Consider the following 25,270-nt stretch of genomic DNA (forward strand, 5'->3'; position numbering starts at 1 on the left):
CCCCGGGACGGCTGAGGGGCAGCCGGCCGCGGCTCTCTGTGGCGAGACAGCAGCCCGCGGCGCCGGCACCGCCGGCCCGGGAGCTGATCCAGCCGTCGGTGAGCGAGCTGTCCCGGGCCGTGCGAACCAACATCCTGTGCACCGTGCGCGGCTGCGGCAAGATCCTGCCCAATAGTCCGGCGCTCAACATGCACCTGGTCAAGAGCCACCGCCTGCAGGTGAGCCCGGCCCGACAGGGGCGGGGCCCTTCCACCCGACCTGCCGCGGGGGTCGCACCGGGGGTCGCACCGGGGGTCGCGCAGGTTGCTCGGCGCTGTGGCCTGGACGTTGTCCTCAGGCGCCGGGCAAGCTCGCCTTCCAACAAAGCGCCTGGCGCCCCATGCGTGCACGGAAAAGGAGGCGCAGAGTCCTGGCATTCCGGGGGGAATGTAGCGTTTCCACAGTTTGTGGATTGCAGTTGTTTGTACTCAGCCTCTTCCTGGTTGGAATTTGAGGTGGCTTTAAAATACGTAAAACAGGCTAAACAAATAAGGGAAGCCTAACTAGAGGAAATTAAGAACGAGTGCACATGAACACATAATAATAGGAAAGTACTGTGTCATGCCATTCAGGTGTCAGGCTAAGACAGGCCGTTACTTAAACTGGCTTCTTATTTCCTGCCAGGCACTGGCTCAGGCATTTTACGCATTTTATCTCATTAGTTGTCACAGCAGCTTTGCGAGGTGCGTATTATCCCCACTGAATTGATGAGAGACATATTACACAACGTATGTGGTGCTCGGATTTAAACTTGTGTCTCTGGTTCTGAGTTCTTTCCACCACACCCACAGTACCTCCCAGAGGCCCTTATGGTCTGCCTGCTTGTTGGAAGGGAACTGCAGATTTGTCTCTAACCACCATCAGTTAGTTACAAGTATCCCCTAAGGGAAATCTCTCCCGTGTGACCCCTTTAAAAGAGTATACAGTATGATGTGACAATAGTCAGAACAACCCCTCTACATTATGTGAAATGGGGCAGTGATTTTCAGCCTTTGATGCACATCCGTGGAAAGCTTATTAAAGATACAGACGTACAGCCCCACCCCAGACCTATTAAATCATAATTTCTCAGTCATTACAATGGGAAGTTTCCTTCCACCACTTCTTAGTGTCTTTCTATGCCAGCAGTGACATAATATGAAAGCACAAGTCACTGAAAGCAGTTTTGTGGAAATGTAGCTTTTGATGGTCCAAGTTGATTCAGGAGTAAATTTAGATTACTCAGAGTACTACATGTTCTGTATATCTTTCAAGTAAATCCTCCTGAAAACTTTTTTAGAATTAGGCTTTTGATAAGAATTTTACAGCAGAAAGTTTGTGGTTAGGTTCTCTAGTAGGGCAGAAAAATGTGTTGCCCATGAAGGGTGGTCTGCCTTGACCACCAACTCTACAGATATAACACTGTACTCGTTGTGAAGATGGAGGTATGCTGAGGAAGCCCTTGCAGGCAGGGCCATAATTTTCCTCGGAATAGTTTTGAGTTTCTTCCAGCATAAAGATGTACAATAACTGGGAATGATGTTCAATCTACTGTTTTCTTTCTTACACAGACTTTTAACTAGATAGTCCTTTTCTCACCTTTGGTGGATGAGCTATATATTCGTAGGAATTCTACAGCCCAATCCCTTGGTTCTCTTTAGCTCATATATAACACCCACCTTCAGTATGATCCCCTCAGCGATCAGTAGCTACAGCAAGCAGTACACCTCTGAGCATCAGATGAAGGTGCCAGTCTGAGCAGGTCCCTCCATGGTGCTGGCCTGGACATCACTCTAGCAAGCATTTCTTAACAGTTTATATTGGTTTTTTTTTCCCCTGGAATTGCTGTTGGGAGCTCTGTATCTCTCGAAACTTAAGCATCTGTTAGCATAAAGATACCACTTAATCTTTAGGACTAGTTTGATAGTATACAATAGGTTTATTTCTAATTATGTTCTTAAAATATGTAAAATTTGGGAATTCAGCAGATACCAGTAAGTAAAATATAATAGGCCTAAGAAGGAAGAATACAGTTGAGGCAAATACAAATTTTGGCAGTCAGACCTTTACTAGACTTTTGCATTTCTGAGTACCAGTATCCTCCCTTGCATAGAACCTGTATGAAATCATTCTTTCAGGTCTAGTCAGATTCCTTTTTCAGATTTCTATTAACTGAAGACAACAGAGTGCATCCAAGATGCCTTTCTGAACTGAAACTGTTCGACAACAAAAAGATGGACTCTTCTGGGTTTCCTTCCTAGGTCACTGGGCAGCCTTTTTCACCAGGAATTACGGAAACCTTGCCCAGAACCAGTTTTGTTTCTTTCTAGTCACACAGGTTCACTTTTCTGTCTTGTTCTGCTTTCCTAACCATGTTGCTCAGCAGCCCCTGACCATCTAGTGTCTTGGTGGAAAAGGGATTCATTGTTTTTAATGAAGGTGTGCTGTGTGACAGAATAGCCATATCTGCAAGGTGGTGCCCCAGTGTGGCAAATCTCTACCCTTAGTATGGTTACTGAGTAGAAGTCTCTTCAGTTCAAACAGTATTCTTGCATTTAATGTACTCAAAGTACTGGAAGGAGGGAGGGAGAAGAGAAAGGCATGGGGTAAGGGCTGACAAGGAAGCTCCCTTTAGTTTTGAGAGCAGTCTGTGTGTGACTAGAGACACCTCCATCAGTCAAGTGTATGCACCTGCTTTCTGCCCTAAAGCTGCTCTGAAGATATCTGCTTGGCAGATTGTGTTAATACCCAGTGGACATGTTCTTTTTCATTGTCTTGGTTACAGCTGCTTGCATAATTCAAGTTTCTTTTCTTTGTTTCTGTATTTTCTGAATCACCATAATCTTTTATTCCCTTCCCCATTAGTTGCGTTATGGTTCTTATTTTATTCTAATCTTTCCTCACAATAAACCCTCCTTCCCCCAACTAAATACTCCCTTCTTAACACATAAATGATTAACAAATTCTTCCAAAGGATGGTGGATAAGGATAGGGAATTGAGTTGTAGGTATAGAGTACATGCTGCCATTTTGTTTTATGGGGTTCCTAAGATTTATGTCCATATTCCTTATCCTGTAAGGAAATCTGGAGATTTCGAAGCCCAGCCTTGTCTACAGTGGGCTTCATGGAGAAATGAAAGTGAGTGATTCAGGAAAAGGAAGAGTAGGAGTAAATGGGCATTTCTGGTTCTTTTATTCCTCCTATTTGAAAGCCTTGAAGGTGATAGGAGGGCACTTAAAGAACCTTTTATCAAGCAACGTTCGCATTTTTAAAATGTGCCTCAGAGGATGTTGTATTATGTCCAGGGTTTGCTTTTAGTAATTCCAACTTGCTCTGTAGACCATATTGCGCAAAGACTTAGCATTTTAAGTTTATAATAAGAAGACAAACCAGACTAGTTTTCTTTGGATGCTTTCTGTGAAAGCAGTCAGGTGCCATGGTTCTTACAATCCTTTCTTTTTACCCTCTGTGTTTCACTTTTGTCCTTCCTTTGGCTTTTCTTTTGGGTGTGTACCTTATTCTATCTTGTTTTTCAATTGTTTCCTTTCAAAGTTTCCTTTTCAAATTCTGTCACTTAAAATAGTTTATAAACATGAAGTATTCTTGGTCCTTTTTTTTTTTTTCAGTTATGCCCCACACAAAAGATATAGTACAAAACGTCTGGTAAATTTTGTTCAGGACAAAAACATCACTTTCTCACTGCAATTCATGTTTTATTGTACCATCACCATTTTTTTTATCTCCCTTTTCTCATTTCAGCCAATTTACCCCAGGACAAGAATGGGTAGAAGCTCAGTAACTGGGGTGGAGAGGTAGTAGGAGGGCTGAGGAGCTGGCCGTCAGAAAGGAGGAAAGCAACAGTGTCAGGTTGTTGCCATTGCCTTTGTAATACTGGCCACAGTGGGATTATTCACATCCAGTTTGACAGTGTTTAGTGGTCTCACCCCAGTGCGTGACTTAGACAACCACTGGAACATATTCAGTTTAATGCTACAAGTGTTCATTGAACTCTGTCCAAAACACTCCCCAGGGCAAGAGAAGACACAAATGTATTCCTGCCCTTCAAAAAGTTTGGGGAATTGTAAGTAGTTCCATTAGGTATAACAAGTAATGAGAGACGAGAAAAGTAGTTTGAAGCTGGTATGGTAAGGGACTCTGAATGTCAGGCTAGGGGAATTTGGACTTGGGAGTATTGGGGTGCCAGTGAAGATGTTTACAGGAGGTAATGACATGATCAGAGCTATACTTTAGAAAGATGAAGCTTGAAGGAAAAAGAGATTGAAGGCATAGGAATTAGTTGAAGTTGATGACAAAGTTCACAGAGCAAGTCATGAGGACCTGACTGAACAATGATACAGCAGGAGAACGAAGAGGCTGGGAGATGTAGACCATTTCAGAGGAGAAGTCAGCAGGTGCTACCAGAGCATGACAGGGAGTTTGAGAGGGGATAGTAAGAAGCTCGCTAAGCAGCGTTGCAGATGTATTATAAACCAAAAAAAACTAAACCCGTTGCTGTCGATTCCGACTCATAGCGACCCTTTCGGGCAGAGTAGAACTGCCTCATAGAGTTTCCAGGGAGCATCTGGTGGATTCTAACTGCTGACCTTTTGGTTAGCAGATACAGCTCTTAACCACTACGCTACCAGGGTTTCCAGATGTATTATAAGTCGTCTTGAATTTTGTAGTAACCTGGCCAGGAGAGTTTTATGGAGCATTTGACAGCCTAGGAACAGAGAAGTGGGACATTTCCCTGGAACATAAATTGACGAAGAGGGATTTGATAATGGTCAAGAGAATGAAGGATTTTAGAGTCTTGCATAGTATTCTCACATTTCATTTTATCCACTCAAACACACACACATTCTTGTTTTTTCTCACTGAAGACACTAGATGGAAAAAATGTAAGTTCATTAAAAGTATACCATTAAGAAACAAAACACTAGATGAATTGGTTAATAGGATGAGGTTGGTGATGGGGAACAGATCAGTTGTCATTAAAGTTAACAGATGCCAGTGTTTAACAAAAGCCATGTTTCAATGGGACTTTCATAAGGACCTTGTTTAATGTAAAGTACTATTTTAGATTAGCTTATTGGTATTGGTTGGCAGACAGCAAAACAGGAAATGAGAATCTCTATAGCAAATAGCTAACATTGAGTGCTTATGATGTGATGAACACTGTTCTAAACCCTTTATATGTATTAACTAAATCCTGTCAACAACCCTAAAGTAGATACTATTCTGCCTATTTTACAGATAAGGAAACTGAGACAGTTTCATTTGCTCAAGGTCACAGTAAAGTGGCAGAGTAGAGACTCCAGAACCCACCAGTTTAATCACTGTACCAGTGGTGCTTAAGCTAGGCTGCACATTGGAATCATCTGGGAAGTTTTTAACACCAAATATGGATCCTTAATCCCTACCTAAGACCAGTTACATCAGAATGGTTGGGATTGGGTCCAGGCACAGATGTATTCTAAAGTGCCCCAAGTGATTTTCTGGGGCTGTCAGGGTTGGGAACCACCGCACTGCACTGGACTGCCTTTCTGAAAATTCTCTGCATTTAGTGTGTGATTTGTTCTCCGCATTAAGCATGGAGACAGTACCAAAGGTGTATAAAAGAGTTTCTGTCCTTAGGAAATTTAGTTGTGGGGCAGGAACTATAGAAGAAAATAACAGCATTTAAGGTAGCTTAAGTCAGGTACTATCTTGGAATTCAGAGGAGGAACATCTTTAGATCCGGGGAGTTGGGCAAAACAGTGGAGTGAATGTTTGTTGAGGATGAGATCTGGCCTAGGTTCTGTGCTAATCAAAATATATATACATGTTCTCTAAGCCTCCAGATAACCCTGAGAGTTTGATGTTATTGCAGTTTTATAAATGAGTTAACTGGCTCAGAAGTTAAATGTCTTGTCCCAGGTCTCACCACTAATCTGTGGTAGAAGTGGCTTACAGACCAAATCTCTGATGCACGTGCTTTTCCACCATTGCATGCTGCCAGAAGAGAGCCAGGAAGGTGTGGGCCTCGAACTGGGCCTGCACAGAAGGAAAATCATCTTTAACAATGGATAGAGTGGGTAGAGTTGGAAGTGAGAAGGGTGTTAAGTAGGACAAAGTATGAAAGGGGAACAGGAAAAGATATTGTAATGGTAGATTGGGGGCATAAGAGGGAGTTTGGATTGTCTTTTACCTGCCTTTTTTTAAGTGTTATGTGACATGTACGAATTATTTTTGGAATATCAATTTTTTTATTACATTAACAGAAGAAGGGAAATTATTTGGGAGATGACTTAAATAATCCAAATGAATGCCTCGACAGTGTGGTGCCAGTAGGACTATAAAAGGATGGGCCAGTGTTGAAGACATGGAGGAAAAACTGACTGAATTTGAAGTCAGAAAAAAAGATAAATTATACCATTTCAAAATAAAATAAGAACAGCTGCTTTTCCCCCTCAAAATGAGTGGGTACAGACAGCCGAATCAGCATGTTCCTCTTGAGATCCAGTGGGAAAGAAAAGGGTGTCTTAGCCAAAGTAGTGATTAATTTCTCACCTCTCTAGGTACACAATGATTATTGAGAAGGAAGTAGCATGTTCCAAAAGTAATGGATCCTTTCTCATCGGAATATACTAGAAGGGCAGACTTCTACTGTAGGTGCTGCAGCAGCAGCTAAGGCCTAGTGCAGGGCCCGTTGTCTCAGGTGACCTGCTGAGAGGTCCCTCATTGCCTCCCTTTCCTCAGGGCCAGCTGGGAGGGTCACCAGGGGTCTCAGGCCTGATAAACCAGGCACATCCAGGGCAACAAGACAATTAGGGCACCCAAGCTAAATTATCTCAGCAGTCAATCACATACTTAAAAACAAAGGGTTGTTGTTAGCATTAAATGAGTTAATGTACTTAGGACAGTGCCTGACACAGCTGTGAATGCTGTATTAGAATTGGCCATTATAATGATTATTAAATTTCAAACATCATGGTGCTTATATTCAAGCTACTATATAAAAGTTGTGTCAACTAGCTTCTTCTATTTTAGGGGACAGTGATGGTAAAAGACAGTCTCATTACATAATGTTACCTATTAGGAAGGCCCTAGATCATAGTCCAAGGAGGTTTTTTTTTCCAGGGGCTCAGACTAAGACACTTAGGGGTGGGATAATAGAGAATGGGGACCTAAGGATGATACCAAAATCTTGAGTCTGGGTAACTAAATATGGTTCCACTTACAAATAGAAAAGCTGGCTTTAAGGAGAGATTTTAAGCGGAAGAGTTTTAAAGGAGTGGATAGAAGCAGAATTTTTTAAAATTTAATAGCTTTTTTGAGGTACAATTTACATACCATAAAATTCACCCATGTTCATTAAATAATTTAATGATTTTTTAGTAAATTTACAGAGTTGTGCAACTATTACCACAATCCACTTAGAGAACATTTCCATCATCCTAAAAAGATCCTTGTATCCATTTTCAGTCATTCCTGTTCCAACCCCCAGTCTGTTCTATTGGTTTTTTGAAAGTAATTATTCAAAGTAATTTTTCTTTTGCAGGATGGCATAGTGAATCCAACAATAAGAAAAGATTTGAAAACTACACCAAAATTCTACTGTTGTCCAATTGAAGGATGCCCCAGAGGCCCTGACAGACCATTTTCTCAGTTTTCTCTTGTAAAACAGGTATTTTATCTTAAGTATACTTCCCTGAGGATAAAATGCAGATGATATAACCCAAATGTGTAGTCTCATTGCTTAGACCAAACATGACTAGAGAATTCAGCAGAAAGCTGTGAGAGCAGAGGCCCAGTGTCTCCTAGTTGGGGAAAGAGTAAGTGTGCATATAATGACAGTGGAAGGAAACGCAGTTTGATCTGGAGATGAAGGTGTCCAGAAGTGGGTTCTTAGATAAGGATAAGTAGACCAATTTGGCCAAGAATAGACCTGTGTGCTTGGGGGTCTGTGTGAATGTTTGCACACATGCAGGAGGGCATACATGTAGAAGGTGCAAAGGAAATGCCCTCCCATACGGAGTAAGAAGGATGGGGAGGTGGGGAATTACAACAGGAAGTATCTGAAGAAAAGGAGGGGCCCAGGGATGACTCAGGACTGGAAGAGGTTGTCAACTGTTTCCCCAAGGGTTTGCTGGAGGGTGTCATGGGAAAAGTATCACAAAGATATTTTTCCTGCTGACAGCACTTATTTGTAGCTGAAACCTAAATACTGGGCACCAAGGATCATTTCCAAAACGATCTCCTCACATGTAACAAAGCAAAAGTGACGATGTGAAGAGGTATATGCCATTTGCTTTCTTTTAAATTCTTTTGCTTTGGACTGCATATTTTATACATCTAAAGACATTTTTAATGTAGGTATGTTGATGGTTTTTTTAAATGTTTTGAGCAGCTTCTGTTTTTCATTTTAGTCACTTTTGGTTCTTCTAGCACTTTATGAAAATGCATGCTGAGAAGAAGCATAAGTGTAGTAAGTGCAGCAATTCCTATGGCACCGAGTGGGACTTGAAAAGACACGCAGAGGACTGCGGCAAGACCTTCCAGTGCACGTGTGGCTGTCCGTACGCCAGCAGAACGGCACTGCAGTCACACATCTACCGGACTGGCCATGAGATCCCTGCAGAGCACAGGTGACAGTGAAGGAAGTGGCTGCCAAAGAGTCGATGGCTGAGGGAGGAGTTTCAAATGAAACTCCCTGAAGAGCCATTTTTGTGGAGAGAGAGAAGGAACAATGGAGAAAATATGTAACACAGAAGAAGGGAACTTTTTGAAGTGGCAGCAGTACTAGCAAAGGACCCACATCTGGGCCAGTAATTTTGATCCAGTTGTTCTTATTCTTTCTGCCAACCCCTTTTGAGGTTCCCCTATGATTCCTATTTGAAAATCTCAACTTTCAGCATTTTCTAGATATCAGATTGTTAAAGAATAAGTTTTATTATGAAACTGTACTTCATTTTAAAGGTCAAATTTATATTCGGTATATTATCTTCCTACTTTAGAAATGATGGAAGTTCCATTACATAATCAGTTAGCTTCCTTATATTTACAGATCTGAGTTGAGTTCTAATACTTAGAGCTTAAAAAAAAAAAAGCATGCTTCCTCCTTCTCTGTTTGCATGTTTCTGAACCTCCATCTCCTATAATAGGCCCAATTCTAAAGAGCTGTAAAAGAAGGGATTTATCTTCTCTGCCTCAATTCTGACCTTTGCTATAGATGTGGGACATAGTGTTTGTGAATAAATGAAGATCCAGTGCCATGGTTGAAGACAACTGCATTTTAACATTTTCTTTTTACTCTCATTGTTTTCAGGGATCCACCTAGTAAGAAAAGGAAAATGGAAAATTCCATGCACAGCCAGAAGTTGTCCAGTAAGACCACTGAATCATTGATCAGTAAGCCAAACCCTAGACCAGACACTCAAGAACTAGAAACTTCAGAAATAAAACTAGTAGCTTCTTTTGAAGACTCTTGCAGCTCTAATGCCAGAAAACAGACTCTTACAACACCTCCAAGATATCCTCAGAAGTTGCTTCTACCAAAGCCCAAGGTCGCTTTGGTTAAACTACCTGTTATGCAGTTGTCTCCTATGCCTGTCTTTGTGCCTACAGCTGACTCCTCGGCCCAGCCTGTGGTGGTAGGTGTCGATCACCAGGGTTCTGCCACAGGTGCTGTGCACTTACTTCCCTTGTCAATAGGAACCCTGGTTCTCGGCCTAGATTCAGAGGCTTGCTCTCTTAAGGAGAGCCTTCCTTTTTCAAAAATTGTAAATCCTGTTGCTGTTGAGCCAATTAGTACAGGTGTTCAGGTGAACCTGGGTAAAAGTCCATCTAATACTTTACAAGAACTAGGGAATACATGTCAAAAGAACAGCATTTCTTCAATCAATGTACAGACAGATCTGTCTTATGCCTCACAAAACTTTATGCCTTCTGCACAGTGGGCTCCCCCAGATTCCTCTGTATCATCTTGCTCTCAAACGGACTTGACGTTTGGTTCTCAAGTTTCACTTCCCATTAGTGTTCATACTCAGACATTTTTGCCCAGTTCTAAGGTAACTTCATCTATAGCCGCACAGACCGATGCCTTTATAGATGCTTGTTTCCAGTCCAGTGGAATTTCCAGAGAAACCCAGACCAGTGGAATGCCGAGTTCTGCAGACAACCGAGTACAGATGGACCAAGCTGTAATGTGTGGAGACATTTTTGAGAGTGTCCATTCATCATACAGTGTTTCCACAGACCATATTATAAGCAACAGTTTAGTAGCAGACACTGTAACTCATGGTTTGTTACCTCAGAACAACCCAAAGACTCTAAATCAAGATATGGAGAAATCTGCACCAGTTATAAACTTCAATGCACAGAATAGTATGCTTCCTTCACAAAACATGACAGATAATCAGACCCAAACCATAGACCTATTAAGTGACCTAGAAAATATCCTGTCAAGTAATCTGCCTGGTCAAACATTAGATAACCGTAGTCTCTTGTCTGACGCTAATACTGGACCTGACACACAGCTCCCATCTGGCGCAACCCAGAATCCGGGAATCGATTTTGATATTGAAGAGTTTTTTTCGGCCTCAAATATCCAAACTCAAACTGAAGAGAGTGAACTTAGTAACATGAACACTGAGCCAGTCTTAGAATCACTGGACATAGAGACCCAAACAGACTTTTTACTTGCAGATACCTCTGCTCAGTCCTACACCTGTAGGGAGAATTCAAACTTCTTAGGCCTTGAAATGTTTGATACGCAGACACAGACAGACTTAAACTTCTTTTTAGACAGTAACCCTCATCTGCCTCTGGGAAGTATTCTGAAACACTCCAGCTTTTCAGTGAGTACTGATTCATCTGACACAGAAACCCAGACAGAAGGAATCTCCACTGCTAAAAACATACCTGCTTTAGAAAGCAGAGTGCAGTTGAATAGTACAGAAACCCAGACCATGAGCACTGGTTTTGAAACGTTGGGGAGTTTGTTCTTCACCAGCAATGAAACTCAAACAGCAATGGATGACTTTCTTCTAGCCGATTTGGCCTGGAACACAATGGAGTCTCAGTTCAGTTCTGTAGAAACCCAGACGTGTGCGGAACTACACACAGTCTCCAACTTCTGAGAGTGGAGTCCCCACGTGGGGTGGGATTTACAATTTCCTCCTGGATTTAGAAAATGGGGAATGGGGACAACAGTATTAGTTGATTATGCAGTTGCTTAGATTCTTTGCCTTCTGTACTTGTAAACATGAATTTATATATAAATGTAAGTGTATTATAAAGTGTAAGATGTTGATTTAAAAGTGATTTTTTTGTGTGTTGCCTAGCATTGCTCCTTCACAGTTGGTCTTTCCATCATTAAAAAAAAAAAAAAGTATTTCACACCTTTAGAAACAATATATAGCCATTTAGCTGAAGCCAAGCTTACCAGGTAATAGGGTACAAACTTTTCAAATCTTCAAAACGTTTTAGTTGAAGTGTAACTTAAATTGTACCTAAAATATCTTTTCGACAGTGCTTGTTAGAAATTCCTGTTTCCTGATAATATCTAACATAGATTTAAACAACAGCGCTCAATGTGGTTTGAGACTCATGCCGCTTGCAGCTTCATCTGCTTTAACATGTCCATCTTTTCTGATTCGAAGACACAAAGGAAAACTACAGCTGTCTTTAACTTTTGAAATAGTGTTCATGTAGTCGATGCCATCTGTACTCTAGGTGAACTATGATTGATACCAATATAAGTGTATAGTACTTTCTTCACAAGAGGTTTGTGGCTGTAAAATTACCATTTCAAGACCCTATTATTTTCTGCTTTGATTTTTTTTTTTTTGATACCATGTGTTTTCATTAATGGAAACATGCTGAGTCATGGAGTGTGTTTAAATTTTTTGGTTGGTAATATGGATTCTGAGAAATACTTGGGAATACATGGGTCCTACAAACCTCGAGGGGTTCTCGGGCACCAGGATTGGTGGGTGCCCATCTGTCCCACTGGTTATGGCTGGTAGGATTTTTTGTGATTAAAAAAACAAACCAAACCTACCAGGGCTCCCTAACTACCACAAGGAAACCATAAATATGCTTACAAGTTTTATCTAGCTGTACAAAAGCCAAAAGAGAAAAAATTTTTACCCAATCACACTTCTTGGATGGACTACCTCACATTTAAGGCCGATAACCCAACTATTTTCCTTCAGTGAACATTTCTTTCACTGTTATGCAAGTCCCCACTGGAGGGCAGCAAATTCTTTTAGCAGGAAAAGTAGAGTCCCAAGAAATCAGAGAGTCAGAAAAAGTAGGTGGGATATCATGTGTCCCACAGGTCATGAAAGGGTTAAAAGAATAATAGTACTTATATGTAAATAGTGATCCTTCTAGTTCTTTCTTTTTTTTTAGTCATCCAAACTGGAAACACTGAGTTTTGGAACCACCTGTTAGTTCATGTGGAGCATGCCCCACAAACATCCTTCCTGCTCTCCACAGTAGGCTAGAGTGGTGCCCAAGAGCTGCTTCCCAAAGTGCATTCACAGGCTGGATCTGAGTTGTGTCTAAAAATGGATGGGAAGAGAAATGGACATTCCCCCCTAAATTTCAATGCTCTGCACTTCTACTAAGCTTACTGGGGCAAGTGCAATATGCAGTTACTTCAAGTAACTCCCCTTCCTTTCATCCACTAATCATTTGCTTGAATAAGCAAAGACATTGGACTAGCAAGAATATTCATATGTGTGCCTTGGGGCTAGCAATTACAGAATAGATCCATCTAAAATATGCTATTCTGCTTTTTTTTTTTTTTTTTTAAAAAAAGAGTGATACCAAACGGTCTTCTTCAAACAATAAAGAAGATAAAAACCTATTGCTTCAATAATCAAGAACATTTTCTGTTTGAGGATGGCAGTATGGTCAGCTATGCTTTTGGGGTTTTCTATATTTAGGACATCCTGAATTCTTAATTGTGGGCCAACTTTCAGAAAAGATTCAGTGCAGTTTGTAAGTTTTCTAAGTTTACAAAGAAATGTGCCATCCCTTCTTTTGCACAAGCTTGTGCTATTGAAGGCTAAATCCTCACAATAAAGCCTAATAAGGGGACTAATAAAGTAAAATGATGGTGTTGCTACTAATTCATATTCCATACATCTGATACAGAGGAATTGGTGGTAAGGGATAAATAACATATATCCTGGGCATATGAATTCAACTTAAAGAGTTTTCTTAGGTCACAGCCGCCTATGAATATGGGTTTCAAAACAAACATAAAGCCTTAACTTAGAATTTCATTGTTTTAGAATTGTCACTGCCTTAATGTTTAAACATCTATTTAAATCCTCCTAAGAAAGGAGAAATGCATGTTTGTTTATGGCTTTTTGTAAATATAAATGCAGTGATTTATGGCTTTAAAAAAATATTTTGTTTCTGTGACAATATTTGTTAATACAGCCAATAGTTATTTGCAGAAAACTGGAGCATGTAATAGTTCTTCATGTACAAGTAAGAACTATTTCCCTGAGAACCTTAGTTATTTGAATTGTTCTAAGATTATTTGTAAAATCTGAAAATTAGTGATTAAAGAGAAGTGAGAATTCTACTGGTTGGTTGTTTTTTGTGAATTTTTTAATCTGTTTGTTGCCTTAACTTTTCACAGACTCAACATCTGAAAGTCATATGATGAAATGACTGTGCCTACTTTTTTTCATTGTTGTTTTACCTTTGTTCATGAAGAGATGCTAACAATTTTCCTAGTAGAAAATGAAAACAGTCCATTAACCGAAGTTTCTATTTTGATTTAGATAAAAAATAGAAACTTTAGGATTTAACTTTTTGGAAAATTTACTCAAAGGAAATTAATCCAATTCATGCATTTGCCAAATGCTACCATTTTATAATCGAGTGACTTTTATCTTTGTAAATAATGTAGCTCTGATTTAAGCACAAAAATAAGGGACAGTATATGAGTAGTTTTGGGCTTAGTCACTAATTTGCAGGATATCCAAATGAATGTGTTTCTGATTCCCTTGGGCTAAAGAGAAAACTAGAAAAATGTAACAGTTCTCTGAAAGATGCTCAGTTCCATTTGCAGCTACTTTGGATCTGAAGAAAATGAACAGCATTAGTCTAGTTAGGAAGTTGTTTCATTAAGAGTAGCAAATAAGGTGATGTTTTCACTTAACCCTTGATGGCCTCAATTTTAGAATGTTTCTCTAATTCTAGAACAAACCTCTATCTAATATTGACTCCAGGAGCACTTCCAAACCAAAACCAATTGCCATCGAGTTGATTCTGACTCACAGAGACCCTAGAGGACAGAGTAGAACTGCACCATAGGGTTTCCAAGGCTGTAAATCTTTACGGAAGCAGACTGCCACATATTTCTCCCAAGGAGCAGCTGGTGGGTTTCAACCGCCAACCATTTGGTTAGCAGCCAAGTGCTTTAACCACTGCGCCACCAAGGATCCTTCCAGGGGCGCTTACTATCTGGTATATTTAAGGTATTGCTTCTTAAACTTTTCCTCTGAAGGTCTTTAAAGACAAGAATGAACATGTAACTATGAAGGATTTAGGGATAAAGACTTTGAAGTCTCAAGTATTTATTTTTTACATCCATTTTTTTCATATCATTTTTTATACGCAGTTTTATTTTTCTTGTATCTCACATATGTTTGTATGTGCTTTCGTCTGGCAGTGTTTTAAAGTGCCATTGATTGACTGCAGCACTCTAGGAGAGGACAGCATGTTGAACTTTCGGTTTCATATCTCTGGCACACTCACATACTCCCAACATCTAAAACACCTGAATTTTAATCTAGTTTCTTCAGCAAGGTGTTGGCTAGTAGAATGTTCTTACAGCCAAGAAGATAACCAAATACCACTGCTTTGCAATGTTTAATTTCAAAAGAGTCTCTCGGTTGTCTGAAACGTATTTATTAGCAGACACACTGATACATTAGTTTGCATATCCAGAGGCAGGCTGAAGAACAAATGGAGATGATTATCAGGTTGTCAGTGTTCTCAAACTTAACATGTGGGCATTACACTTAAAAATACGCATGTTTGAAAGGAGCAAATGCCCAAACTATATGAATGAATGAAAGCAGCACTGTCTATAGTACTCATACTGGAAGAGTACCAATGTTCATTCAGCTCTTTCAACAAACATCAGAAAAAACTAACTGCAAATTTTATATTGCATGACAAATAACAAAATAAACACATTTATAACTTTGTTCTAAATCCACAAATTCCAAAATAATGAAATGTGGCCTATGAGAAACTTACTGCCGTGACCCTTCCATTAACTTTTGTTATCTTACTCTGGAGCAAATGAGTATTATGACATAAGGCTGAAAGAGACAAGTGATACTCTTTGTAGTTTATCGATGAAATAGTCAAATATTTCTGAAAAGGAAAAACTCTTTGAAATGCCATCTACCTCCATGGTGACTTTGTTATTCGCAAAAGTACCTATGTTACCTCATTGTAAACAGTATCTTTTTTTTTTTTTTTTTTGCCTTAAAGGAGTGAGCTTATTGGCATGGTATGTGTAAATAAGACCTTGTTCCAAGCTTTCCATTTTCTCACTGCTTCTGCTTGCAGCTTTCTACTCTCTCTGGTGATCCACTGCTTCTTCCATGTCCTGGGTGAAATATTTGGTTGGTTTTATAACTGCATCCCAAACATATTTCTGCTTAGGAATGAATTTGAAATTGATCCCTCTCCTACTTTATCTTCTTTTTCCTGTGCTGTAACGAGAAATTTAGTGACTTCAGAAAATGCAGAGCCTGTCCTACAGTGAGAATTTGGCAGAAGTGTATCTGAGTTAACTTATCACCAAAGGATATTTACCCATAAAACTGTCCCCAATAGTTCTTTATTTTAAAAAGTATGCCTATAAAATTAAGATTTTTTTACTATTTTGAGAAACCATCCAAACTCTGGAAAACTGCTTTAGGAATTATTCGCTCTATATTGTCTTATTTCAGTTTATGGAAAAAAATTTTGGTCTGCTATATTTGAGAATATAGTGCTATTAAAGGATTGCAAGCTGATAATTTTTTTTTTGTTTTGCACCTTCTTTTTTGTTAAGGATGTGGTATATTTTAAAATCATTTAAATCACTTTTCTGTAACAAGGCCTAACTAGTATCTGAACAATAAGAACTCAGATTTAAAGTTCTCTAAATATCTACCATAATGATAAGTATTTTCCTGACATCCTATTTTCCTGGAATTGAATTAGAGAAATCAGTCCTGGGATTTGAGTGAATAGCTAAAGAAACTAAGCCTTTACACAATCATGAACACAGTATCAGAACCTATGGTATTTATCCCAAACTAAACGTGAGACTTCTCTTTTCTTAAGATCACTTGCCAGATAAAACAAACGACCATGATTAACAGCTCTTTCACATTTAGAGCCTGGCAGAATAATACCCTCTTGTGGTGCTGAAAATAAGAAACTAGTTTATAGTATGTTTTCAAGTTACCTGTCCTTACTCTTTAATAAGCAGAGAAATTGTTTCATTTTAAAAGATACACAGGGAGGAAAGGTTTGTAGTTTGAGCTAAATGGGGAAAAAAAGCAATTTTAATATATACATATATGGTATTTGCCAGTGGTTACTAAGGTGTGCCATACATCATGTTGTCTGCCTCTTAACGTTTACACCAGTTTATCACAAGCAGTAAATGTGGGAAAGAGCATACTGCTTAAAACGTTAGAGAATTCTGAATAATGGCACCAAATATAAACACAAGACACTAATCTTAGAATTATCTTGAAAACTTTGCCAAAACAATAATGCACATTTTCCATATGGAGGGATAAGAGATGCCAACAGCTCTTCCTGGCTCTGATGAGTGGGCCTACTATTACTGCTAGAGAGACTCTTGGAAGGAGTCCCTGGGTGATGCAAATGGTCAAGGCGCTCAGCTGCTATCAGAACTCTGAGCAGGGCTCAGCCTGGTAATCAAGAGTATGTATGGCGTTGAATCTGCTCCTGGATCCAGTGGTCCCAGTTTGACCACAGACAGTAGGAGTGCCCCTGCTGTGCCAGGCCAGGACTGTCCTGGTCTTCCAGTGGTCTAGGCCACAGAGGCCCCTCTGTCTCTGACCTCCCTGGCCTGTTAGTAAGTAGCCTAAACCATAGCATCAAGGCTGCACTGGCCCCAAGCCCCACACAAAATGTTCCCCAGGAGGGGCCTCTAGCCTTGTAGCTTTGCCTGCTGGGCCAGCTGCAGGTCCCAGAGTGAAATGAGCCGCTCCCTCTGAGTTAATGAAGTTTCAGAACTTAGAGAAAATCTGTAGATTTGACTAGAGGTTCAAATTGTTTTATAGCATGGCCTTTGAAGTACAGGTAAATTTTACAACTGGGGCAAAATCGAGAATAAAAAGAATAAAGCTAAAAATTAGGGAAAGTCTCCTGGAGTAGCCAAAGTCCTATTACTTATCATAGGGTTTCCAAGGAGCAGCTGGTGGATTCGAATTGCCCACCTTTTGGTTAGCAGCCTGGGCTCTTAACCACTGAGCCACCAGGGAGGGCTCCTGTCCAAACGTAGCCAGGCCTTATTCTGATTTAAAGACTTCCATTTGCCCTTTAAAACTTCATCATCTCTCTGTAAGGTCTACACTCTGTCTGTCTAGAAGGTTCCCAGACTCTCCCCTGGTTCACCTCGACCCTCAGCAGCTTTCCCAGGCCTCACATGGCCTCACCCAGTGGGTGACCTCAGGCACTGTGCGAGCACTGTTGCATGCGACCAAAATTCTTCTTGTGATTTTTAAGGGTTCAAGACAAACAGGAGTTTGGGAAGATTTACTAACAAGAGATCCAGAAATATTACAAGCAGGAATGTCACTTGGAGCTTCCACGCTTTGTTTGAAGGGGACTAAGAGGAACCAAGAGTCCCTTGGTAGTGCAAAAAGTTAAGCACTTAACTAAGAGACAAAAGGCTGTAGTTTGAACCCAACCAGGTGTCTTAGAAGACAAGCCTGACAATCTGCTTCCAAAAGGTCACAGCCTGGAAAATCCTAAGGAGCAGTTCCACTCTGCACACACAGGGTCACCATGAGTCGGAACTGACTCTATGGCAACTAACAACAACAAAAAGGAACTAAACATCTAACTGAGATCACCACCTTGTGTTAGAAAGAGGGCCGCAGGACCTGCATTATACCTTTATTCACATGTTCATAAGCTTAACTCCTTAAAATGTCACCATTTCCCCTGAAATTGTTGTTAGTGACTCAAAATCCCAGTGGGAAACTGAACTCTACTAAACGTTTAGCCTTCATCTATACTTGAATAGCAAAAGACCAGTTTGAACATCCTGATCTCATCTGAAGGACAACTGTATTTTTATGAAAATAATGTGTGCGTTCTACATTTGTTTACCAACAGGGCCCTCTCCCTCCACCCCCTCAAGGTGTTTTCATAGGCATGCTGATTTTTTTACAGCAACATGTAAAAAAAGTGGCATAGTGCTTATAAAAATACCTGGGGGGGGGGTACTCAGTTGGCAAACAAATGTAGAAGGTGTGCATTATTTGCATAAAAATATGGCAGAGTGACTTTATCCACAGAGAAACAAGCGAAAGCCAGCTAATGCAAATAAGATTCCAGAGGGACTTTATTAGTAACCCCTTAATAACCACCTAAGCAAACAGATGCCAAATGCAAAATATTCTTTTCTATTGATAGAGGAATCTTCCAGTCAATACTTTGTTTACCAAATTAATTATTTGCTCAAAAGGAAGGTCACTACACATCTTCAGTAAATTTAGGCCCTTCCTTTGTTAAGGCTGATCTTCCTCTTAATTCTAAGTTATTATATGTTTTCACCAAAATCTGTAGAATGTACAACCTTTACCTGAACAAGACCTTTTATTTAAAAAAAAATATTCTGTTGTAACTTAGATCAGTGTTTTCAAACAGCTTCAAGATCTCTGGAAGTAACTACGTCTGGGCTGAGCAGGTGGCGCTGGGTCCCTCCCCACAAACCAACACTTTTCACTGTTTGACACATGGGGCTTATTCATTATTGTGCTACTTTAAAAGGGGGGCTTGAAAAACCACTGACTTAGGCAGTAGGCTGCCAGAGCAGAAAAGTCTTCAGTTTGCGGTCTCACGCCTTCTCTGCACAGAAACAGTGGGAAACCAGGCCTCCTCTTCACAGTAGATTCAGACGGTTCCCTCATTCAGGGAAGAAGAGGAAAAATACCTAACAATTACTTTCAGACTGTAGAATTATCCAACCTCAACAGGCAAACTATACCTTCTAATAACTGTTGTACTATAGTCATTTTAGCATCTCTGGTGTTTTTTAAAAACAAACAAAACAAAAAGCCAAACCTAACAGACAAGACATTGCAAAGTCCAATTAGGGAAAACAGACCTTACAAATACAGATATGTATCCTGTTCACGCCATCGTTTAGGATTATACAAGCACAACCCACCTTAAGCAAATTCCAACTATGCAATTACAAAGCAACTAAATGGTTATTCACATTACAAAGTGGTTTCTCAGAGCATCTCCCTACATAGCAACGTCACCTGGCATTTAAGATATAACTTATTTATACATGGCTAATTTATATATCCACCACGTGACTGTGAGTTTGTTGTATGGTGGTAGCTTGTGTGTTGCTGTGATGCTGGAAGCTATGCCACCAGTATTCAGATACCAGCAGGGTCACCCATGGTAGACAGGTTTCAGCTGAGCTTCTAGACTAAGACAGACTAGGAAGAAAGACCTGGCAGTCTACTTCTAAAAAAACCGGCCAGTGAAAACTTTCTGAATAGAAGTGGAACACTGTCTGATATAGTGCTGGAAGATGAGCCCCTCAGATTGGAAGGCACTCAAAATACGACTGGGGAAGAGCTGTCTCCTCAAAGTAGAGTCGACCTTAATGACATGGATGGAGAAAAGCTTTCAGGACCTTCATTTGCTGATGTGGCACGACTCTAACTGAGAAACAGCAGCTACAAACATCCATTAATAATAGGAACGTGAAATGTACGAAGAATGAATTTAGGAAAATTGGAAGTCGTCAAACTGAAATGGAATGCATAAACATCAATATCCTAGGCACTAGTGAGCATAAATGGACTGGTATTCGCCATTTTGAATCAGACAATCATATGGTCTACTATGCTGGGAATGACAAATTGAAGAGGAATGGTGTTGTATTCATCGTCAAAAAGAACATTTCAAGATCTACTCTGAAGCACAACACTATCAGTGATAATATCCATACGCTTACAAGGAAGACCACTTAATACGACTATTATTCAAATTTATGTACCAGCCACTAAGGCCAAAGATGAAGAAACTGAAGATTTTTACCAACTTCTGCAGTCTGAAATTGGTCAAACACGCATCAGGATGCATTGATAATTACTGGTGACTGGAATGAGAAAGTCAGAAACAAAGAAGGATCTGTAGTTGGAAAATACGGCTCTGGTGATAGAAATGATGCTGGAGATAGCATGATAGAATTTTGCAAGATCAACGACTTACTCCTTGCAAATACATTTTCTCAACAACATAAACAGCGCCTATGGAGCCCTCATGGTGCAATGGTTAAGAGCTTGGCTGCTAACCAAAAGCTCTAGACTTGAATACACCAGCCCTTCCTTGGAAACTCTATGGGGCAGTTTTACTCTGTCCTATAGGGTTGCTGTGAGTCAGAATTGACTCTACAACAACAGGTTTTTGGCTTTATACATGTGGACCTCACCAGATGAAAAACACAGGAATCAAATCAACTACATATGTGGAAAGAGACAATGGAAAAGCTCAATATCATCAGTCAGAACAAGGCCGGGACTAACTGCGGAACAGACCATCTATTGCTCATATGCAAGTTGAAGCTGAAGTTGAAGAAAATTAAAACAAGTCCACGAGAACCAAAATATGACCTTGAGTATATTCACGCCTGAATTCAGAGACCATCTCAAGAACAGATTTGATGCATTTAACACTAATAACCAAAGATCAGACGAGTTGTGGAATGATATCAAGGACATAATCCATAAAGAAAGCAAGAGGTCATTAAAAAGACAGGACAGAAAGAAAAGACCAAAATGGATGTCAGAAGAGACTCTGAAACTTGCTCTTGAACGTAGAGCTGCTAAAGCAAAAGGGAAAAATGATGAAGAGCTGAACAGAAGATATCAAAGGGTGGCTCGAGAAGACAAAGTAAAAGTAGTATAATGAAATGTGCAAAGACCTGAAGTTAGAAAACCAAAAACAAAGAACATGCTCAACATTTCTCAAACTGAAAGAACTGAAGAAAAAAATTAAGCCTCGAGTTGCAATTCTGAGGAATTCTATGGGCAGAATACTGAAAGACACAGGAAGCATCAAAAGAAGATGGAAGAAATACAGAGTCACTGTACCAAAATGAATCGTTTGACATTCAATTATTTCAGGAGGCAGCATATGATCAAGAACCGATGGTACTGAAGGAAGAAGTCCAAGCTGCACTGAAGGCATTGGTGGAAAACAAGGCTCTGGGAATTGATGGAATACCAATTGAGATGTTTCAATGAATGGATACAATGCTGAAGGTGCTCACTCATCTGCGCCAAGAAATTTGGAAGTCAGCTACCTGGCCAACTGACAGGACAAGATCCATATTTATTCCCATTCCAAAGAAGGTGATCCAAGAGAATGCAGAAATTATCGAACAATATCATTAATAACAAATACAAGTAATATTTCGCTGAAGATATAATTCAAAAACAGTCGCAGCGGTACATCGACACAGAACTGCCAGAAATTCAAGCCGGATTCAGAAGATGACATGAAACAAGGGATATCACTGCTAATGTCAAATGGATCTTGGCTGATAGCAGAGAATACTAGAAAGATGTTTACCTGTGTTTTACTGACTATGCAAAGGCATTCGACTGTGTGGATCATAACAAAGTACGGATAACATTGTGAAGAAGAGCAATTCCAGAACACTTAATTATGCTCATGTGGAATCTGCACATAGACCAAGAGCAGTCATTTGAACAGAACAAGGGGATATTGTGGGGTTCAACATCAGGAAAGGTGTGCATCAGGGTTGTATCCTTTCACCATACTTATTCAATCTGTATGCTGAGCAAATAACATGAGAAGCTCGACTGTATGAAGAAGAATGTGACATCAGGATTGGTGGCAAACTCATTAACAACCTGTGGTATGCAAATGACACAACCTTGCTTGCTGAAAGCGAAGAGGACTTGAAGCACTTACTGATGAAGACCAAAGACTACAGCCTTCAGTATAGATTACACCTCAACATAAAGAAAACAAAAATCCTCATGACGGGACCAATGAGCAATATCATGATAAACGGAGAAAAGACTGAAGTTGTCAAGGATTTCATTTTACTTGGATCCTCAATCAACGTCCATGGAAGCCACAGTCAGGAAATCAAACAACATATTGCATTGGGCAAATCTGGCTGCAAAAGACCTCTTTAAAGTATTGAAAAGTAAAGATGTCACTTTGAGGACTAACGTGCGCCTGACCCAATCCATGATATATTCATTTGCAGCATATGCATGCAACAGGTGGACAAAGAATAAAGAAGACCGAAGAAGAGTTGATGCCATAGAATTATGGTGTTGGCAAAGAATACTGAATATACCATGGACTGCCAGAAGAACGAACAAGTCTGTCTTCGAAGAAGTACAAGGAGAATGCTCCTTGGAAGGGAGGATGGCGAGACTTCATCTCATGTACTTTGGACATGTTATCGGGGGGAACAGTCCCTGGAGGACATCATGCTTGGTAGGGCAGAGGGTCAGCAAAAAAGATGAAGACCCTCAACAAGATGGAATGACACAGTGGCTCCAACAATGAGCTCAAACAGCAACAACTGTGAGGATGGCGTAGGATCGGGCCTTGTTTTGTTCTGTTGTACGCAGGTTCACTATGAGTCGGAACAGACTCGATGGCACCTAACAACAACAACAACAACAATTTAATACAACTTTAGGAAACACGCATCAGGGTAAAATGAGCATGGAGGGAGCGTCTAGGAGAGACAGGAGAAGGAAGGAGGTAACTGCTCCATTCTATAAAGGTCTGTCTGGGGTTGCAGAGTTCCTAAAAATTAGGTGCAAGGTGAAGGCCAGGGAAAGAATACGGGTGACAATGATCACAGTGACTTTTTTTTTTCAAATCACCTATTCTTAAACCTACTTTCCAAGTTGGATTTTATAGAGCCAAGGCTAAAACTTCCCAGACACAGAGGACAAGCATGAGGCTGCAACACGGATGTTGCAGGATGACACCCATCTCACACTTGGCCACAGGCTAAAGTCTTCTATTAAAGCAATATTCCAGACCCTCACTGTAGGACAAAATGAGGCAGCAGACAGATATTTACCTGGTCCTAAAAATCAAGAACCAATTTGGTCTAAACCAGCCCAGCATACTTAGCTTTAAGGCACTGGGGTCAGGCAAAAGGAGCCTCTGCCAGGCAGCTCCAGGCTGGCACTGGGGGCCATGCTGAAGGAGGCCCTTTCAGTTCATCACACCCACCTAGCTTCCACTGGCAATGGAGCAAATAGGGCAGTCAGGGGCCCAGACTGGCATCACCAGCTTACATCGTGTAAATAGCTAAGCAGCAGGAAAGCAGCTAACACATGAATATGGTTTTCTGAGAACAAACAAAAACCTATCCAATGCGTTCAATTTCATCTGGTTCTCATCTAAAAGGATGAGAGACAGAAAAGAGAGAAAATAGGCATGGGGCAGGAAAGAGAGGAGAGAGAGAGAAAAGATGAATTTCAAACTGTGCTCGTTTCCAGGGAATTATATTGTGATAACTCAGAGAAGTCTATGAGTGGAGACCGGGAATAACAACTCTGCTCACTGTGAGGGATGGCAACAGAGGTCTTGGGAACACTTTGGTCTCCAGCGTTTGGGGCCTATTTTCCTGCTTGGCCTCTGTGAGAATGTGCTTTTGGGTGTTCATGGAAGGTCGAGGCTCCTTGGGTTTGAATTTGGCTTTGTAGTTTTGCATTCCCTGTTTCTGCAGGAGCCGCAAGGTGGCGAGATATCGCATGTTGCTGGGCGTGGGCGGGCACAGCAGGCTTCGCTCAGGCAGCAGGGACCAGTGCAGGCAGCATGGCTGGGGGTTGGCCAGCAGGGTGGGCCGGGCCGCCTGGGGAGGGAAGGGTGGAGAGTCTTTGACCTTAAGGTGCTTGGCCAGCTCAACAGGTCTCCTTTCACCTTGCCCGTCCACTGTTTTCAGTTCACATGTATAAGCCACACCCTCAACCTTTTCCACACTCAGCCCCTTCTCTTCCTGCTGCAAGAAAACATTCTTACTCTTCTTACCCAGAGCATCCAACCCATCTGGAGATGAAGCCTTCAGCGGGGGCAGAACTAAGAGGGCTTTGGAAGCCAAGGAATCGGAAATGGAGAAGCCCTTGTCTATATTTCCGCCAGGACGCTCGTGGCTTTTGGGGTCCTTGCTCTTAACAGTCTCGGAGGCGGTCCAGTCATCTGTACACCAAACAAACTCCTTTAATTGCAGACTTTTTTTCTCGCCCTGACTGTAGTGAGGAAAGCAGGTTTTGCTGATGTCCCTGGAAGCTGTGTTAGGGCCGTGGGGGTGCCCCTGGCTCTGGGAGGGGCTGCTCTGATCCTTTCCTGGTCCTGCCTCAGCCAGGGCCCTGGCCTCTAATTTCCCAGGCTCGGTCTGCGGCCTGGCCTCAGGGCTCCCCTGGGAGATACTGACACAGAGTAAGCAGCTGCCGGCACTTTCTCCCACCCTCACCTTTTTCACTTTCTTCCTTGGCCAGATGCAGGCTGTTGGAGAAGTACTGCCCCAGCCTTGGACCTGCAAGAAAAGCAGCGCGTCACTGTGTTTTTCAAACTCTGTTGTTGTGTCAGTCGACTCCCATAGGACAGACAAGAACTGCCTTATAGGGTTTCCTAGGCTATAATCTTTATGGGAGCAGATCACCAGGGCTTTCTCTCGGTCCCAAACTCTAGCCACCCCAATTTTAGCCACATCTCATTTTGGCAGTCTTATTTTAACTGGTATCTTTCTTAAAATCGACTTCCCTTTCATTGTCATAGGGCAATATGTGTACTAACTGTTTAATGAGAAACTATTTGTTCTGCAAACCTTCATCTAAGGTACAAAAAAAAAAAAAAAAAAGAATTACCTGTGTGAGATCAAATTGACAACAGCAACTCAAAAGGTTTGATGGGAAGCCTAGGGGACAGTGAGTTGAAGATAATG

General features: G+C 41.0%; 3 protein-coding genes across 4 annotated transcripts in view; 1 reads left to right on the plus strand and 2 right to left on the minus strand.

Moving 5' to 3' along the window:
- CMC2 (C-X9-C motif containing 2) overlaps positions 1-25,270 on the minus strand; it is a 90,023-nt gene that overhangs the window by 52,451 nt on the left and 12,302 nt on the right. The window lies entirely within an intron of this gene.
- ATMIN (ATM interactor) lies at positions 16-12,848 on the plus strand. 2 transcript variants are annotated; one of them, XM_004377712.2, is made up of 4 exons: positions 16-218; positions 7,562-7,687; positions 8,449-8,648; positions 9,329-12,848. In XM_004377712.2, exons 1-4 carry the CDS (start codon positions 189-191, stop codon positions 11,139-11,141), a joined length of 2,169 nt encoding a protein of 722 aa, XP_004377769.1. In that variant the 5' UTR covers positions 16-188; the 3' UTR covers positions 11,142-12,848. The 2 variants fall into 2 exon arrangements, with proteins under 2 accessions (XP_004377769.1, XP_023588296.1); XM_023732528.1 differs by lacking the exon at positions 16-218 and having other exon boundaries at positions 6,914-7,687; positions 8,430-8,648.
- The window catches only part of CUNH16orf46 (chromosome unknown C16orf46 homolog), a 13,877-nt gene continuing 12,370 nt past the window's right edge, over positions 23,764-25,270 (minus strand). Inside the window, exon 6 of the mRNA XM_012555946.2 lies at positions 23,764-24,862. Coding sequence (XP_012411400.1) covers positions 23,855-24,862 — 1,008 coding nt within the window. The 3' untranslated portion in view covers positions 23,764-23,854. The remainder of the gene's footprint in view (positions 24,863-25,270) is intronic.

This window comes from Trichechus manatus, unplaced genomic scaffold (assembly GCF_000243295.1).
Source record: "Trichechus manatus latirostris isolate Lorelei unplaced genomic scaffold, TriManLat1.0 scaffold00053, whole genome shotgun sequence".
Taxonomy (NCBI): Eukaryota; Metazoa; Chordata; class Mammalia; order Sirenia; family Trichechidae; genus Trichechus; species Trichechus manatus.